We start from the raw sequence: 16401 nt of genomic DNA on the forward strand, positions 1-16401 counted from the left end.
GACAATATTGATATCATGACTGCAAATACTATTATATAGAAAAAAAATTCCTATTTTTGTCAACACTAGCTGTACTACCCAGCATTGCTCGGGCAATAAAAAAGTTTTTGGACAGAAAATTGATTTGTATTTAACATATTACAACATTTTCCATTCTAACTTTCAAACTACATATCATGAGAAAAGTGTTTTGTGTAGTTGAAATAAATTAAAAGAAATAATGCAAACAACTGTAAAGGTTTTCAAACTTTGTAAAACAACTGTAACTTTCAAACTGCATATCATAAGGAAAATGTTCTGTGCGAAGCAAATAGATTAAAATAAAAATGTAATTAAAAAGATAACTTGAAAAAACCTAAAACAACTATAAAAGGGTTTAAATGTAAATCGGAAATAATTAGCAAGTAAGAGCTAAATTAAGTCTGTTTTGCTATGATCGCAATAAAAGATGATTGGGTAATGATACAATTAATACTAACTGAGAAAACAAAATAAAAATCCTGAATAGGTTGGCTTAATAATAACAATCCGTGCATAGAAGCGTGTGTGTGTGTATCAAAAAGGGTACTGTTCCAGCAGAAGCTATCCATATGAAATTATAAATACGACAATACTGGTACCTGTCGATACTGGTACAAATGTAAAAACGAGATATCGTACTCTCTTTGTTTGACAGAACGAAGAAAGAATGTCGAGGCTCCTTCTACGGAGATAGTACAATTGTCCGCGTGAAAAGAATTGGCCTTGACTGCGATTTTTAGCAATTGAAGCTTATGAAAACCAAAAATAGAAGCTCAAGGAAACACGGAAAAGCGTTGTGTTTCAAAGTGTTAATAAAATTCATAGAGTTTTAAATAATACGTCATTTAGCGTGTGCATACGCTATACAATAAATTATAGTGTGATTGGTCAGTATAGTCTTGTATAGCTCAGTGGTAGAGCGCTTGAATTTAAAAATTGCGGCTGCAATCTCCGTGAGTTCAAATTCATCAGAGTGCAGAATTTTAAATTCAAAGATTTTAATAGCTATAGCTGGACATACGCAAACACACAGAAACACATACAGACAAACTTTGAGAGATATATAGATGTATATAGGTTTTGTTTTACTGTGGAAGTTTGTTTGTTGTACAAGGTGCTTTGAAGTTCATAGCAAACACTTTTTTAGCTTTCCTTGCGCAGATAATTGGTGGAAATTTGAATTGTTTGGCTCAAAATAAATTTAAGAAAACACAATTCTAAAACTAAAATTTACTATGAAAATCAAAGACATTTCAACGTACCCCCTAGCGGGTATGTTGACATACCAATTATGTAATTAGTACTTTTGTGATATTTTTCAAAGTATACAACCAGCAGAATTGGCATTTGGCATACATTATTGGCATAGGCATTTGACTACATCATATTCCAATATTTTAGGAAAACTATATATCCAAAAATGCATTTTTTGTTGCAACGTGCCCCACCCTCCCCTACTATTGCTTTGTTCTTACAAGCATTTGCTGTCCTTCTGCTTGGTTTTTTTATATCAACTAGCATTTAGGTTCGTGTTTATTGCAGGCTTCTGAGCCGGATGCAAAGCTTCCAGCCATGCTTTTAGCATTAGCTGAAAAGATGGCAAAAGTTAGCAGGAAGAACCTCGCTGCTCTTGAGCTCAATGCAGGTACATAAACTGATAGTTTGGCGTTATCGCTTACTATGGGGGTATGTGTATAATGTACTAGTGTCTTTTGGTGAATCTTTCTTATAAGGAATTAGCGAAAATTTGGGCCACTGGGAGTTAGTTAAGACGCAATGGTGAAAGTGATCAGCCAGTTAATTTGGAGTTGTGTCACTACGCAGTAGTTACATCCTCGGCAATTGGTTTTAGTCGAATGAAGCTCTTCAGTTGCAGCTTTGTAAATAGAATTGAGTCTAACTACTCAGCGCGGGCCTGGTCAGTTTAATTACATATGAATACATTCAAAGAACACAAGATATGATGTACGTAGATGATCGGGCAACAAGTCATATGCGTTTTCAGCTTCCCAAAGAAAGAAATGTTTTGCTATTGATTTGCGGTATACACTTATCAGTCGTCGAAACTCGTGTGTTCACTAAAACCTGGTGCTACTTTTCACATGCTGCTTTCAGCGATGCATTCTCAGCCATCCTATCCCCTCTCCTGCACTAGCTGAACGCATGTGTATGTCATACAGCAAGCAGTTGCTTAGTATATCCTCACAAGGATTGATCATTGATGACGATCTCAGGCAAAATTTGCCAATAACATATCAAGAGGCATATTCATGCCTATACCCATTGACAACGAGGCCTCCATGATTTAATTCCCATTATCAAGTACCCCAATACTATTGTGTACCACAACTATTGCACCACTCTCAACTTCCTCAGGAAACCTGAGAAAGTTTAAAGTGGTGCAATGGTGCAAAGGGATGAAGGGGTGTTGAGTTATATTTTTAACAAGAGGCAATCGTAATATATTGGAGATAGTCGTTATATAGAGTTTATCTATATATACATGTATATATCTCAAAGTTTGTGCCTGTGTATGTCCAGCTATAGCTATTTAAATCTTGAAATGAAAATTCCGCATTCTGATGGATTTGATCTCACGGAGATAACAACCGCAAGGTTATTATCCACGCGCTCTAACATTGAGCTATACAAGGCGTATCGATCAAAGACACTATCATATACTGTATAGAGTATGCACGCACTAAATGACGTATTATTTGAAAGTCTATGAATTCTATTAACTCTATGAAACACAATGCTTTTTCATGTTTTATAACTTCTATTTCCGCTTTTTTGTAACGTTCAATTGCTATATCACGGTCAAGGCCAATTCTTTCCACGCGGACAATCATATTATCTCTATAGGAAGAGCCTCTACATTCTCTCTCTGTTTGGTCAGACAAAGACAGTACAATATCTCATTTTTACATTTGTACCAGTATCGAGAGGTGCCAGTATCGTCATATTCAAAGTTTTGATGGATAGCTTCTGCTGGAACAGTAACCATTTTTATACACACACTTTTATGCACGAATTGCTATTATTAATCCAACATATTCAGGATTTTTTGTTTTTCAGTTCGTATTAATTGTATCATTACCAAATCATCTTTTATTGTAATTGTAGCAAAACGGACTTAATTTAGCTATTATTTGCTAATTATTTCACATTTACATTCAAACCTTTTTATAGCCGTTTTTTTTAAATTTATTTGACCTGCACAAAACATTTTCCTCATGTTATGAAATTTGAAAGTTAAAATGGTAACTGTTGTTATATGTTGAATAAAAAAAGACTTTCTGCGCTAACATTTATTACCCGAGCAACGTTGGGCATTCAGCTATTTTATCTATATAAATCTCAATTTCCGTGTGTCTATGTCTGGTATGTCCAGCTATTATAGCTATTAGAATGTTGGGATGAAGAATCTGTAACACCGAGGATTTTATTTTGAAACCTCCCGTTCACCATGCAAATGTTTTACCAATTTAGCTACATGAGATTGATGGATTCTTTGGGTGATATATGTCACTATCTGGGTGAAACTGAGTTTACGATTATAAGAGTTCAGAAATGACGTCATAGCTGGTTAGAAGTGGCGGCGGAAATGTACTGATGAAGTGTACTGATTATATACATCATTAAGGGATATACGTTGCTCGCCATTGCGAGTTCAGCTTTATCCGTTATGGTAAAAACTGATTCGCAAACTGATAAGTGATAAAATTTTAGATCTCAGTTTGAAGTTTACTAAAATACTAAAATTTCCTTCAAGTCTATGTTTAGTAAGCTAAATTCATTTAAGTGAGATTCATTGTTTATGTTACACGTCTGTCTCGAAGGTAAAAACTCTCCACGTAGTACATTGTAATGTTATATTATCTTGCAGATCATAACCCCAAAACGCACTAAAGTTATTGTAAGTGACTATAGTTACTAAAGTTATTGTAAGTGACCATAGTTACTAAAGTTATTATAAGTGACTTTAGTTACTAAAGTTATTGTAAGTGACTAAAGTTATTGTAAGTGACTATAGTTACTAAAGTTATTGTAAGTGACCATAGTTACTAAAGTTATTATAAGTGACTTTAGTTACTAAAGTTATTGTAAGTGACTAAAGTTATTGTAAGTGACTATAGTTACTAAAGTTATTGTAAGTGACTATAGTTACTATAGTTATTGTAAGTGACTATAGTTACTAAAGTTATTGTAAGTGACTATAGTTACTAAAGTTATTGTAAGTGACGATAGTTACTATAGTTATTGTAAGTGACTATAGTTATTGTAAGTGACTATAGTTATTGTAAATGACTATAGTTACTATAGTTATTGTAAGTGACTATAGTTACTAAAGTTATTGTAAGTGACTATAGTTACTAAAGTTATTGTAAGTGACTATAGTTACTAAAGTTATTGTAAGTGACTATAGTTACTAAAGTTATTGTAAGTGACGATAGTTACTATAGTTATTGTAAGTGACTATAGTTATTGTAAGTGACTATAGTTATTGTAAGTGACTATAGTTATTGTAAGCGACTATAGTTACTATAGTTCTTGTAAGTGACTATAGTTACTAAAGTTATTGTAAGTGACTATAGTTACTAAAGTTAACATTGTTTTGTTACTACTCTTTTAATGATCAATGATGATTTTTACCAAGTGTTTGCATTAGATAATTACTATGGGTCTCTATACGACTCGTTTTGAGTATTTTATTTGTTATTATTAGTATTATTTATTTTTATTATTTTCGCCTTATGATGCCAACACTGAAATGAACTATGACAATATAATTGTATACCAAATTGTTTTTCACTGTAGTCATAGCAAAACAGACTATATTTAGCCATTACTTGCTAATGACTTCACATTTACATTAACCACCTTTACAGTTTTATTTTTTCTCATTTATTTCAACAACACTTTTTTTCATGATATGAAATTTAAAAGTTGCAGTTGTTTGAAAAAGTTTGAAAACCTTCACATTTGTTTTATTTTTTCTCAATTCATTTGAACTGCACAAAAAAAAACACTTTTCTTATGATATGAAGTTTAAAAGTTAGAATGGTAAATGTTGTATATGTTCAATAAAAATTAATTTTCTGTCCAAAGACTTTTATCAGCTAGGTAATGCGAAGCATTCATCTAGTAGTTCATATAATATGATTCATATAATCATTACTAATTTGGCTTTGAAATGACTTTTGATATTTTTATCTATATTATACAATGTCTAAACGGCTAGCTAAATGGTACTAAGGTGTCTGTGTAAACTGGCCAGCCGCTGTATATGATGTCCTCTCATTTTAAATCATCCGCATCTGGCTGTCTGACCGCATATGACAAAAAGGCCTTTGTACACAAAATTCACCTTCATGGATCTCTTGCAGTCAAATCAGTTGTAGAGTTTTGCAGTTACATCTATGAGACCCATGGAACGCTAGATATCTGCTGAATTCATGGCCCAGTCGCCTATTTTGCCGGAAGTTTTCAGAGGATTGCATGCGTTATCGATAATGTCTTCATTTTTGGAAGAAGTTCAGCAGCATGCTAGTTTTTATTCGCTAAAATCGTGCACTTGCCACCACTATTGTCTAATTAGGTAGTGTGACCTCAGCGAAGCAAATGTATTTTGCAAAGTGCTAACATGACACGCACTTCTATGCCTCATGGAATAATTTTTATTTATCCTAAATATAGTAATACCGGTCAATGGCAATCTCGGATGTTTTTGTTGTCAATTTGGCTAGATTGAAAATTGTATGCGTTATTACTACGCAGTTTTAATGTTTAAGGCTTTTGTAGTACTTTGTTTAAGCTTGCCTAATATTAGCAAAAAACAAGTTCTACAACTAACTAACATGTAACTATATTACAATATTACAGGTTTTTGTGGCTATTCCATGTGTTTTGTTATGGCCTGCAATAAACTATGTTGTTGTGCTTACAGTAGGAGCTTTGCTACGATTAAAGTTTGACTTTGATTATAATCCATAATAGACCAGTAAAAATTATTGGCTTGGAATGTAAGCAAATTCATGAGCATTGGGAGTTTCGCTGTTCTCAACAAAAAGTGTTTATAAAAGGTTGAATCTACTCCTGCAAATATACGTACATATGTGAATATTCTGCTGAACACTTCAATGGTGTTTTAGAATACTTCCATAAATTTTGCCAAGGATTTTTAAAAGAGTTTTTGTGCATTTAAAAAATGCTTCGTACATCTTCTCAAGAAATTTCTATCTTCCTGACGCATCAAAGTCAAGTTCCTTCTGGCCGGCATACCATCACCTTCAACAGCTGGCGTGAATGCTTGACATTTGTATCAAAGGACTACATGAAATAATTTGGTTTTATGGGTGGTTTACCAATCTCCATCTAAGTAATAGGCATTCTCAATAAATCTTACTATTATTTTTTGTTATATAATATTGCGGATATTGCTTTGTTATTTTTTTGTTAATTATTTTTCATCATTTAAACCCTCAAAAACTTTTTCTTTCAGTGTTAAATAATGCAGCAGACTATAAAATGTAATTGCATGCGATAGGACTCAAACTGTGACCTGTTTTTTCACCACCTGTTACAAGATTCTTCCTAAAACTACACTTGCAGAAGTGGCCTGGTAAACCTTGGATTCTTTGTGCTTGTAGAAGTTACATTGCTATGTCTTATACTCGAGAAGCAAAACAAGTACGCTGAGTCTCTCGATGTGCTCCGAGGTGAGATGGGCAAAAACCTTATGACGGATGAAATATTCAAGAGGACACGAATAGCTGAGCTTCTCATTCTTTTGGGTCGGCTGGATGAGGCAAATGCTTTTTATAAGCAGTTGATCCTGGATAGGTGACTATTTTAACGATACTTCAGTTTTGAATAATTTTACGAATGACTCGCTGGTGAGTGCTTTATAAAAGGAACATACCATTCTGTAATGGTAGATTGATGTTCTGTGGAGGGAGAGGAGTGCTCTGTAAAGGAGTAGGCATGATTGTCAGTGTCAGTAGGCTTAAACCATAACTGTCACGAACAACTTTTATCTTATTTACTAGGTAAATCAGACACGCTAATTCCGATTTTGTACTAAAAATAAAGATTAGTCCACTAACCTTCAAAGTCATTTAGGCTTTTTTAAAGCGTTTCAATATCCGTTTCGAAAACAACACAATCGGCATTACAAGCTCCGCCCATAAATATGTGACGAAACCTAGCTTTTTCAGGTACGAAAGTTGGGAATGTTTATTCCGATTTAGAATAATAGAGATGGGTGTTTTAAAACCCATTATTATCTAAATCCAGCCTGTAAAATAACTTCAGTTTTTTATGAAAGGGATATAAACTATTTAAAATTGCTTGTATCTTGTTACATGATGTTTAAATGGGCTGAACGCCGAGAAAAGTGAGCTCAACAAGCGCAGTTTTATCACAAGCTAGCGTTGTTATCGCCCTATTTTAAATATGCAATGCTAAATAGCTTATCGACCTTTCAGAAAAGACTGATATTATTTTTAAGGCTGAATTTAGATATTAATGTATTTTAAAACACCCATCTCTATTATTCTAAATTGGTCTAAACATCCCTACGTAACTTCTGTTCCTAAAAAGCTAGGTTACGTCCATAGAGTTATCTCCCCCTAGAGTGATAACTACACGAGCGTTTCCGGTGCCAACAAGGAGCGTTTAGGCCACGCCTCTTTTTTGTGCTAGTCAGTCGTAGTGATTGACTAGATCAATAACATCAGCCATGAGAAGGGTTAAACAAGGATCATGAATTTCCAGTTGAGATAGTAATTAATGCTCATATTAAAGAAATGATGATTATAGTTTATTACTCTAATATATGCTTATTATTTAAAGCAATTCAATACCTACCAGGGATTGCTAAACATATTATGGAAATGTTTACTTTTTCATTTCCATAAACATAAATATTTCCATAATTTTAGGGAAATGGATATGGAAATTTTATTTTACAAGTATGGAAATGGTATGAAAATGGAAATAATATGGAAATGAATTATGGAAATGCTATGGAAATGAAAATAATATGGAAATGAATTATGGAAATGGAATTAATATGGAAATGAATTATGGAACTTTTATGGAAATGGAAATGAAGTAGGGAAATGGAATTAATATGGAAATGAATTATGGAAATGGATATAATATGGAAATGGAAATACTATGGAAATGAAGTAGGGAAATGGAATTAATATGGAATGAATTATGGAAATGGATATAATATGGAAATGGAAATAATATGGAAATGAATTATGGAAATGGAATTAATATGGAAATGAATTATGGAAATGGAAATAATATGGAAATGGAAATAATATGGAAATGAAAATGGAAATTGTGACATACACGTAATCCCTGATACCTACATGACTTGCCAAGGCACTGAATAGATAGTGAGTGAAAGTGAAGGTAATGGCAGCAGTTACTCATAGATAACATACATAGTCATACTGGGGTTGTATGACATTGGTGTGATGGGAAGCTAATCAACTGCCATCAACTATGAGCTGTACTACCCGGTGTTGCCCGAGTAATAAAAAAGTATTTGGACAGAACATTTATTTTTATATAACATTTACTATTCTAACTTTTAAACTTCATATCATGAGAAAATATTTTTAAGCAGTTTAAATGAATTAAGAGGAAAAAGAAAACAACTCTAAAGGTTTGCAAGCTTTTTCAAACAACTACAACTTTTAAATTTCATATCATGAAAGAAGTGTTTTGTTGAAATAAATTAAGAAAAAAAATAAAACTGTAAATGTGTTTAAATGTAAAATAATTAGCAAGTAATGGCTAAATATAATCTGTTTAGCTATGATTACAAAGAAAAATTATTTAATAAATAAGGTAATAACAAAGTCTATTTTATTTTTATATAATTATAGTTAGTAGAATTAAGTATAATTTATTTTTATTTAACATATAACAACATTTACCACTTTAACTTTCAAACTACATATTATGAAAAGTGTTTTGTGTAATTGAAATAAATGAAGAGAAGAGAGAAAATAAAAACAACGGTAAATGTTTTCAAGCTTTTTCAAACAACTACCACTTTTAAACTTCATATCATGAAAGAAGTTTTTTGTTAAAATGAATTAAGAAAAATGAAACTGCAAATGTGTTTAAATGTAAAATAATTAGCAAGTAATGCTAAATATAATCTGTTTAGCTATGATTACATGTACAATGAAAAATTATTGTAATCATAGCTAATTTTTATTACTTTATTTAATAATAATTTAACTTAATTTTTAATGTAATAATTAATAAATAAAGTAATTCACAACTACTTTTTTATTACTTTATTTAATAAATAAAGTAATAAAAAGTCTATTTTATTTTTAAATAATTATAATTAAGTATAATTTATTTTTATCTAACATATAACAACATTTGCCACTCTGACTTTCAAACTTTTTGCTTGCTTACATCAAGCAAAGATGTCCACTAACTAGTGGACATCTTTGCTTCAAGCTAGTCTATGTATTTGATTGATATGCATTGAAATCTAATATTACATGCAAGGGCTGTTTGTGAACTGAGGTGACAATGAATCACTCTATCACCATACAATGTCAATACTTTCAGTTGATGGCAGTCGATTAGCTTCCCATCACACCAATGTAATACAACCCCAGTATGACTATCCATCTTATCTATGAATAACCAATGATATACAGCCCCTCATGTGTGGGGGCTGTATATCATTGGAGTAACTGATTGCATTAACTCACTTACTTAACACCATCTATTCAGTGCCTTTTCAATGCATGTAGGTATTGAATTGCTTTAAATAATAAGCATATATTAGAGTAATAAACTATAATCATCATTTCTTTAATATGAGCAATAATTACTGTCTTAACTGGAAATTCATGATCATTCTCATGGCTGACGTTATTGTTCTGTCGATCACTACGATTGACTAGCACAAAAAAGGGGCGTGGCCTAAACGCTCCTTGTTGGCACCGGAAACTCTCGTGTTGTTGAATGCACAGTTATCACTATAGGGGGAGATAACTCTATGGTTACGTCACATATTTATGGGCGGAGCTTGTTATGCTGATCGTCTTGTTTTCGAGACCGATACTAAAACGCTGTAAAAAAGCCTTCATTACTCTGAAAGTTAGTGGACTAATCTTTATTTTGAGTACAAAATCGGAATCAGCGTGTCTGATTTACCTAGAAAGTACGATAAAAGTTGTTCGTGACAGTTATGGTTTAATATTAGCTTCAGCAAAAGCAACCTTTAGACTGCAGTCCTTTGTCAGTTTTCTACAATATATGAAGATATATGCTACATGTACAATCTAAATTAATAATCTTATGATTTGTACCAAAGTTCAAGATTATTTAAAAGTTACACGAAATATGGAAACAAAATTGAAAACCGGCAGTGTGTTAGCTGCTAGGTGATTGACATTGTGGAGGTCGTGTGCGTAATCCTAGCCATTTATTTGACATTTTCATTTTATTTTGAGGTTGTCTGAATTAAAAACTTATATATTATTTATGACAAAGATTTTTTTCTGGACTGGAAGTGTTTTGAGCTTTGTTGTATTGTTTAGGCCAGACAACTGGGAATTCTACACCAGTTACATATCAACTTGTCTCAAGATGGTCGATTCTGAGTTCACTCCTTCATCAGACAGGTATTTTAATCTGACAGATGTTTTAGTTGCTTTTCTCCTTTTATTAATGGTATGACAGTTGATTTTACAGGTGATCAGGCTTGTGGAGAGAGATGCTATGCACGTCTATTCTCGAATTCTATTGATTAGGTCTTGGACAAAGCTCGTAGCAGTGTCTGAGGACAGAAAATGAAGGTTTTAGATAAGCTTCAAAACCATCTCTGGGAACATAACTCCTCTTTACATTTCTGCCGTTTGACTTTTAAATGAAATCTAGAGGGCTTGTCATTTGAGGTTCTCAAATCATACCGAGCCTTCCTGCAATTTCCACACATCAAACTTTGCTCCTTCACAACATTTGTCAATTTATAAAAACAAACAAAACTACAAATATCTGATGTTTTAAACAAAACTACAAATATATAATCTTTGCACAGCACTTTCCTTCAAAGGAAAGGTTTAGTGAAGGATCCTGCAATAAATTGACATGGTAATTTTCAAATATTTTAGCTGTTGCCAGCATTGTTTTGCTTATGTTAAAAGTTGACTTGCAACAAAATCTACATTACAGTTATTTGATATTAAAAGATTCACCATGTCTTACCCTGTTGTGTTGTAGGTGCAAAATATGTGGGAATGTGAATACAAGCTCTTAAAAGTTAAAAAACGAACAGTCAATGGCAGCCACGCGAGACCGTCGTAGTTTGGATTCTCTTTCCAAAACGGCTCAAATGGGCTGTAGTTGTTACAGGATGGTTTCTGTTTACACTTTCATGCAACCTTATTCGTTGAAATATTTTCACAAATATACTTCACGCATTCAATAAAACCATGTCTATTGTTCTTACGAGTCTGTTTTATCGTCATTGTAATGCTGTCACTTTTAGCAGTGATATCTTATAACTTACCGTAAAAATTCGTTTAATTTTTTAGCCTTAGCTTGAAGGAGTACATATCATTGTCTGATAATCATGACGAGCCTGTTGGTCACCTGTGATAATCGAAAAGTGCTGCAGAGATTATTTGCGAAGTATTGGGTCACATGATCAGATTACGACTTGCCGATTAGACCAAATCGAAACAAAACTGTAAAGTAGCGAGCATCTATATTTAATACGGGGTCTTCGGTAAAACCCGAAGTGTTTGTCATAAACTAGTGCTACGGTAAGTTTTATATTGAGCTTTTTATTGGCCTTTCAATTCACGTGAGAGCATCACGTGACAAGACAATAAATAAATTTCATGACTACGTCAGAGAAATAAAGAGATTCCAATCTACGGCGGCTTTTCGTTTTTGAGCTTTTAAGAGCTTGTAATCACATTTCCACATATTTGGCACCTACAACACAACAGAGTAAGACATGGTGAATCTTTGGATACCAAATAACTGTAATGTGAATTTTATTGCAAGTCAACCTTTAAAGGTTGACTTGCAACAAAATTCACATTACAGTTATTTGGTATCAAAAGATTCACCATGTCTTACTCTGTTGTGTTGTAAGTGCCAAATATGTGGAAATGTGATTACAAGCTTTTAAAAGCTCAAAAATGAAAAGCCGCCGTAGATTGGAATCTCTTTATTTCGATGACGTAACCACGAAATTTGGTTATCATCTTGTCACGTATGTTCTCACGTGAATTGAAAGGTCAATACAAAGCTCAATATAAAACTCATCGTAGTACTAGTTTATGACAAACACTTTGGGTTTTACCGAAGACCCCGTATCAAATATAGATGCTCGCTACTTTACAGTTTTGTTTCGGCCTGGTGTAATTGGTAAGTCGTAATCTGATCATGTGACCCAATACATCGCAAATAATTTCTGCAGCACTTTTCAATTATCACAAGTGACCAACAGGCTCGTCATGATTATCAGACAATCATATGTACTCCTTCGAGCCAAGGTTAAAAAGTTTAACGACTTTTTACGATAAGTTATAAAATATCAGTGCTAAAAGTGACAGCATTACAATGCCGATAAAACAGACGCGTAAGAACAATAGACATAGTTTTATTGATTGCGTGAAGTATACTTGTGAAAATATTTCGACGAATAAGGTTGCAAGAAAGTGTAAACAGAAACCATCTCTCACAACTACATCACATTTGAGCTGTTTTGGAAAGGGAATCCAAACTATGGTGGTCTCGTGGCTGCGATTTTCTGTTCATTTTTGAGCTTTTAAGAGCTTGTATTCACATTTCCACATATTTTGCACCTACAACACAACAGAGTAAGACATGGTGAATCTTTTCATATCAAATAACGGTAATGTAAATTTTGTTGCAAGTCAACCTTTAAGGTTGACAAAATCACCTAGCGTGAGATTGGAATCCTAATGCCATTCGCGTACCCTATTTCTATACCCTTGCATGTAGATAATCGGAATCGGAGCATTTAAATAATACAGCTACTTACCATTTGTGTAATAGAGCTATTTGACGATAAAGCAATACTCCTATTCAGCAATAGATATATTTAGAAATAGAGCTATTCAGCAAAAATATTGTTGCATGTTTTTCTTACTTTCTTCAGCATTGACTGTGACAGCACATTGGACTCTGCGACAGAGTTTCTTACGAAGAACAGCGAGACTAATTCATTAGTTACTAAACCTCAACGAGCTCCTCTCCTCGCAATGTTAGAGTTCAATGCTGTTTTATTAGAGCGATCCAAAGGCAATAGCGATGGCTATCGTAAGTGCAGTTCTGTTCTTTATGTATCGGTAGGCTTGTTATAAGTCAAGCAAGGTCATTTTGTTTTCTAATTAAATAGATCCTGGATGGTTATAGAATTGTGTTATGGTGATTATATGCAGGAAAATGTAGCAGTTGTCAAGAGTATTGCGGAATTTTCTTCTGTAATGCATAACGAAGGAATAGGAATAGGAAGCATAATAAGGAATAGGAAGCAATCCACGCCCACTGTTGCACCAATAATCTGAAGGAATAGGTAGCAATCCATGCCCACTTTTGCACCAATAATCTGAAGGAATAGGAAGCAATCCACACCCACTTTTGCACCAATAATCTGAAGGAATAGGAAGCAATCCACCCCACTGTTGCACCAATAATCTGAAGGGATAGGAGCAATAATGAAGCAATAATCCAAAGGTTTTCCTGTACCATGGAGATAACATTGATGATGAATCATTTTCACTTCAATGCAGCTTCGCGTGTTTTGCTAGTATGCCAACAGTTGTCAAAGGGATGCAAACATGGTTGTTTCGGTTGTTTCGTGTCTGTCTCTGCAGGGGTTTTGCGTTATGCGATAGCGTAACTGAAAACTTCAGCTATTAGTTTTCAAGATCATAACAAGGTTCGAACACTGCCAATTCAATGGTCAGTTGCCACAACCAATAGTAATTATGCATCATCAAATGACCACTTGAGACAGTAGATGTTTTTAAGTCATACCCCAAAATGCATGATACCAGCGGACTAACTGTTCAAGGACTCTGCCGCATAGCGTGGTGTCAACACATTGTTTCACACTAACGTGGTCCAATAACAAACGCTATTAAGCGCTGCGCCAGTTTGTAGCAGCTTTAGTGCTATCAGACAGTTTATTAGCTTAGAGAGAGTTTCTTTGCTCTTGAATTGCACGCTTTGTGTGAGAACACCAGAGGTTATGAAAACTAATCTGTTTGTGCTCTATGAAATTTTCATGTTTATGTGGATTCACAGGCAGTCGTTTGGTTGAGTACTTCCTGCAGTACTGTGAGATGTTTGGCAGCAAGCAGTGCTGCTACAAAGACCTCTCCAAATACCTTGTTCTGCTCCTACCTTCTGGTGGAGATGAGGAATTCTTAGGCAAAGTCTTCCGCGCAATCGGTCTTAAGGATCCAAGCGCTGAGGAAGCATATCATCTCACAAGCGTGAGTGTATCTTGATTTTTTCTCGGCTCTGGATGATATAACTGGCACAGTCACCATTTCTCAATGCTATTTTTAAATGACAAGAAACTCAAATCTGTCACTCAAATGCGCCATGAATCAGTTGATCAGTTTTTATTAGTGTGAAAGGAAATAACTGTCTAGCAGCAACATGTGCAACTACAGTTACTGTAGTTCTCCCTGGTTTGCTCCTAACTCTTGCTACTTTTCAACTTATTGTAAATAGTTTTGTGAATGCATAACCTTTTTCCATTTATTCTATCTGACGGTTGTATGAACAATAATGAACAATTTCGCTATATCGTATCTAAAATCTTGGACCTATAAAATTTTCCTAATTTTGTTAGTAGCTAGCTTTACAATTCTTTTCAGACTAAAGATATTCAGAGGCACATACTTCAGCACCAGCTGGAGAGACTCAGTGGAAACTTGAACAGTCTTTCAGAATCTGAAAAGGTTTCTAGAGCTCAGTTGCTACGGTCACATTTTTTATGCTTCTCTTCCACCGGTATGTATTGAAACTTGTAGCTGCCCATGCTTGACAGCTCGATCCTTTTTATCTTTTGGTCTAGTTTGTAGGGTACAACAAGTACTCATACAGTACCATGCACTGATCATACAGTATCATTCACTTATACAGTATTTTTTGTACTGATCATACAGTATCACGCACTGATCATACAGTATCACGCACTGATCATACAGTATCACGCACTGATCATACAGTATCACACATTGATCATACAGTATCACGCACTGATCATACAGTATCACGCACTGATCGTACAGTATCACAAACTGATCATACAGCACCATGAACTGATCATACAGCACCATGCACTGATCGTATTTGTTTGGTCCTGGTAGCAGTCAGCCGATGATAAGTTATCCTGAATTGCTGCCAACAGGCTAGTTATCCCCCTGGTGTTTCTAGGCTGACATTTTCGTTTTTTTAATTTTTGCTCAGTATTATACGAACTACACGTATTTGGGAGTGCATGTGTGTGGTGTTGTCTTCTCTTGTTTAATGACTAAGATGTAACTCAAATATAGTAATTTCAGTCCAACATGCGTTGTTTTATATTGGCAGCTCTCAGGAAGTTGTACCTGCTTAAGTTGGCTTCTTGTAAACAGTATTGCTATTGCTAGCCATTAGAGGGTAGTAAATGGTCTAATATTGTGGGTAGTTTGTTGTTGATATAATATTGCGCAGCCCCAATCTTGATACACATAGTTGTTTCAGTCCCTCAGTTCTTAGGCTTTTGTATGACTATTTTATTTAATAAGCACCATGGTTTATATAGCGTATTCGTGTTAACCTATGTTACATCCCAAAATGTCAACCTTTTCAGGGTGTATTGGTTAACCAAGCGAAAGGTTTTTTCAAGGAAATCAAGCTAGACTGAAGTCTATGTTTTAATTTTAGTTGAGAAGGATGTGCTGAGCACTGATGTGAAGACATGTGACAATTACATAATCTTAGCCGTGCATATATTAATGGATGTCTATGCTTCTACTGGGGATGATAAATATATACTTCAGTCGCTGGCCTGGCTAGAACAGGCTATTAAAATCAGTCCTGCTACTCACCAAATATCTCTACTCCTTGTCTACATTTACACTTCAATAGGTAAGTTCCTTATTAGTAGTTATCAACTTACTTTGATAAGCCAGCCATTTCTGTTTACTCTCGCCAAAGTTAGGATGTACCATTAAATCTTCGGATACACATAAGCGTTGCTGCCTATCATCTATAAGTTACTAGCGTCTATAAGTTACTAGCGTCTATAAGTTACTAGCGTCTATAAGTTACTAGCGTCTATAAGTT

At 34.2% G+C, this 16401-nt stretch overlaps 1 protein-coding gene across 2 annotated transcripts in view; it reads left to right on the forward strand.

The window, feature by feature from the left end:
* LOC137393048 (N-alpha-acetyltransferase 25, NatB auxiliary subunit-like) overlaps nt 1-16401 on the forward strand; it is a 50645-nt gene that overhangs the window by 15867 nt on the left and 18377 nt on the right. For both annotated transcript variants that reach the window (XM_068079436.1, XM_068079438.1), the window contains exons 5-11: nt 1564-1666; nt 6675-6867; nt 10617-10700; nt 13214-13374; nt 14365-14555; nt 14946-15081; nt 16000-16203. In XM_068079436.1, coding sequence (XP_067935537.1) covers nt 1564-1666; nt 6675-6867; nt 10617-10700; nt 13214-13374; nt 14365-14555; nt 14946-15081; nt 16000-16203 — 1072 coding nt within the window. The remainder of the gene's footprint in view (nt 1-1563; nt 1667-6674; nt 6868-10616; nt 10701-13213; nt 13375-14364; nt 14556-14945; nt 15082-15999; nt 16204-16401) is intronic.

The sequence above is a fragment of the Watersipora subatra genome, chromosome 4 (genome assembly GCF_963576615.1).
Source record: "Watersipora subatra chromosome 4, tzWatSuba1.1, whole genome shotgun sequence".
NCBI lineage: Eukaryota > Metazoa > Bryozoa > Gymnolaemata > Cheilostomatida > Watersiporidae > Watersipora > Watersipora subatra.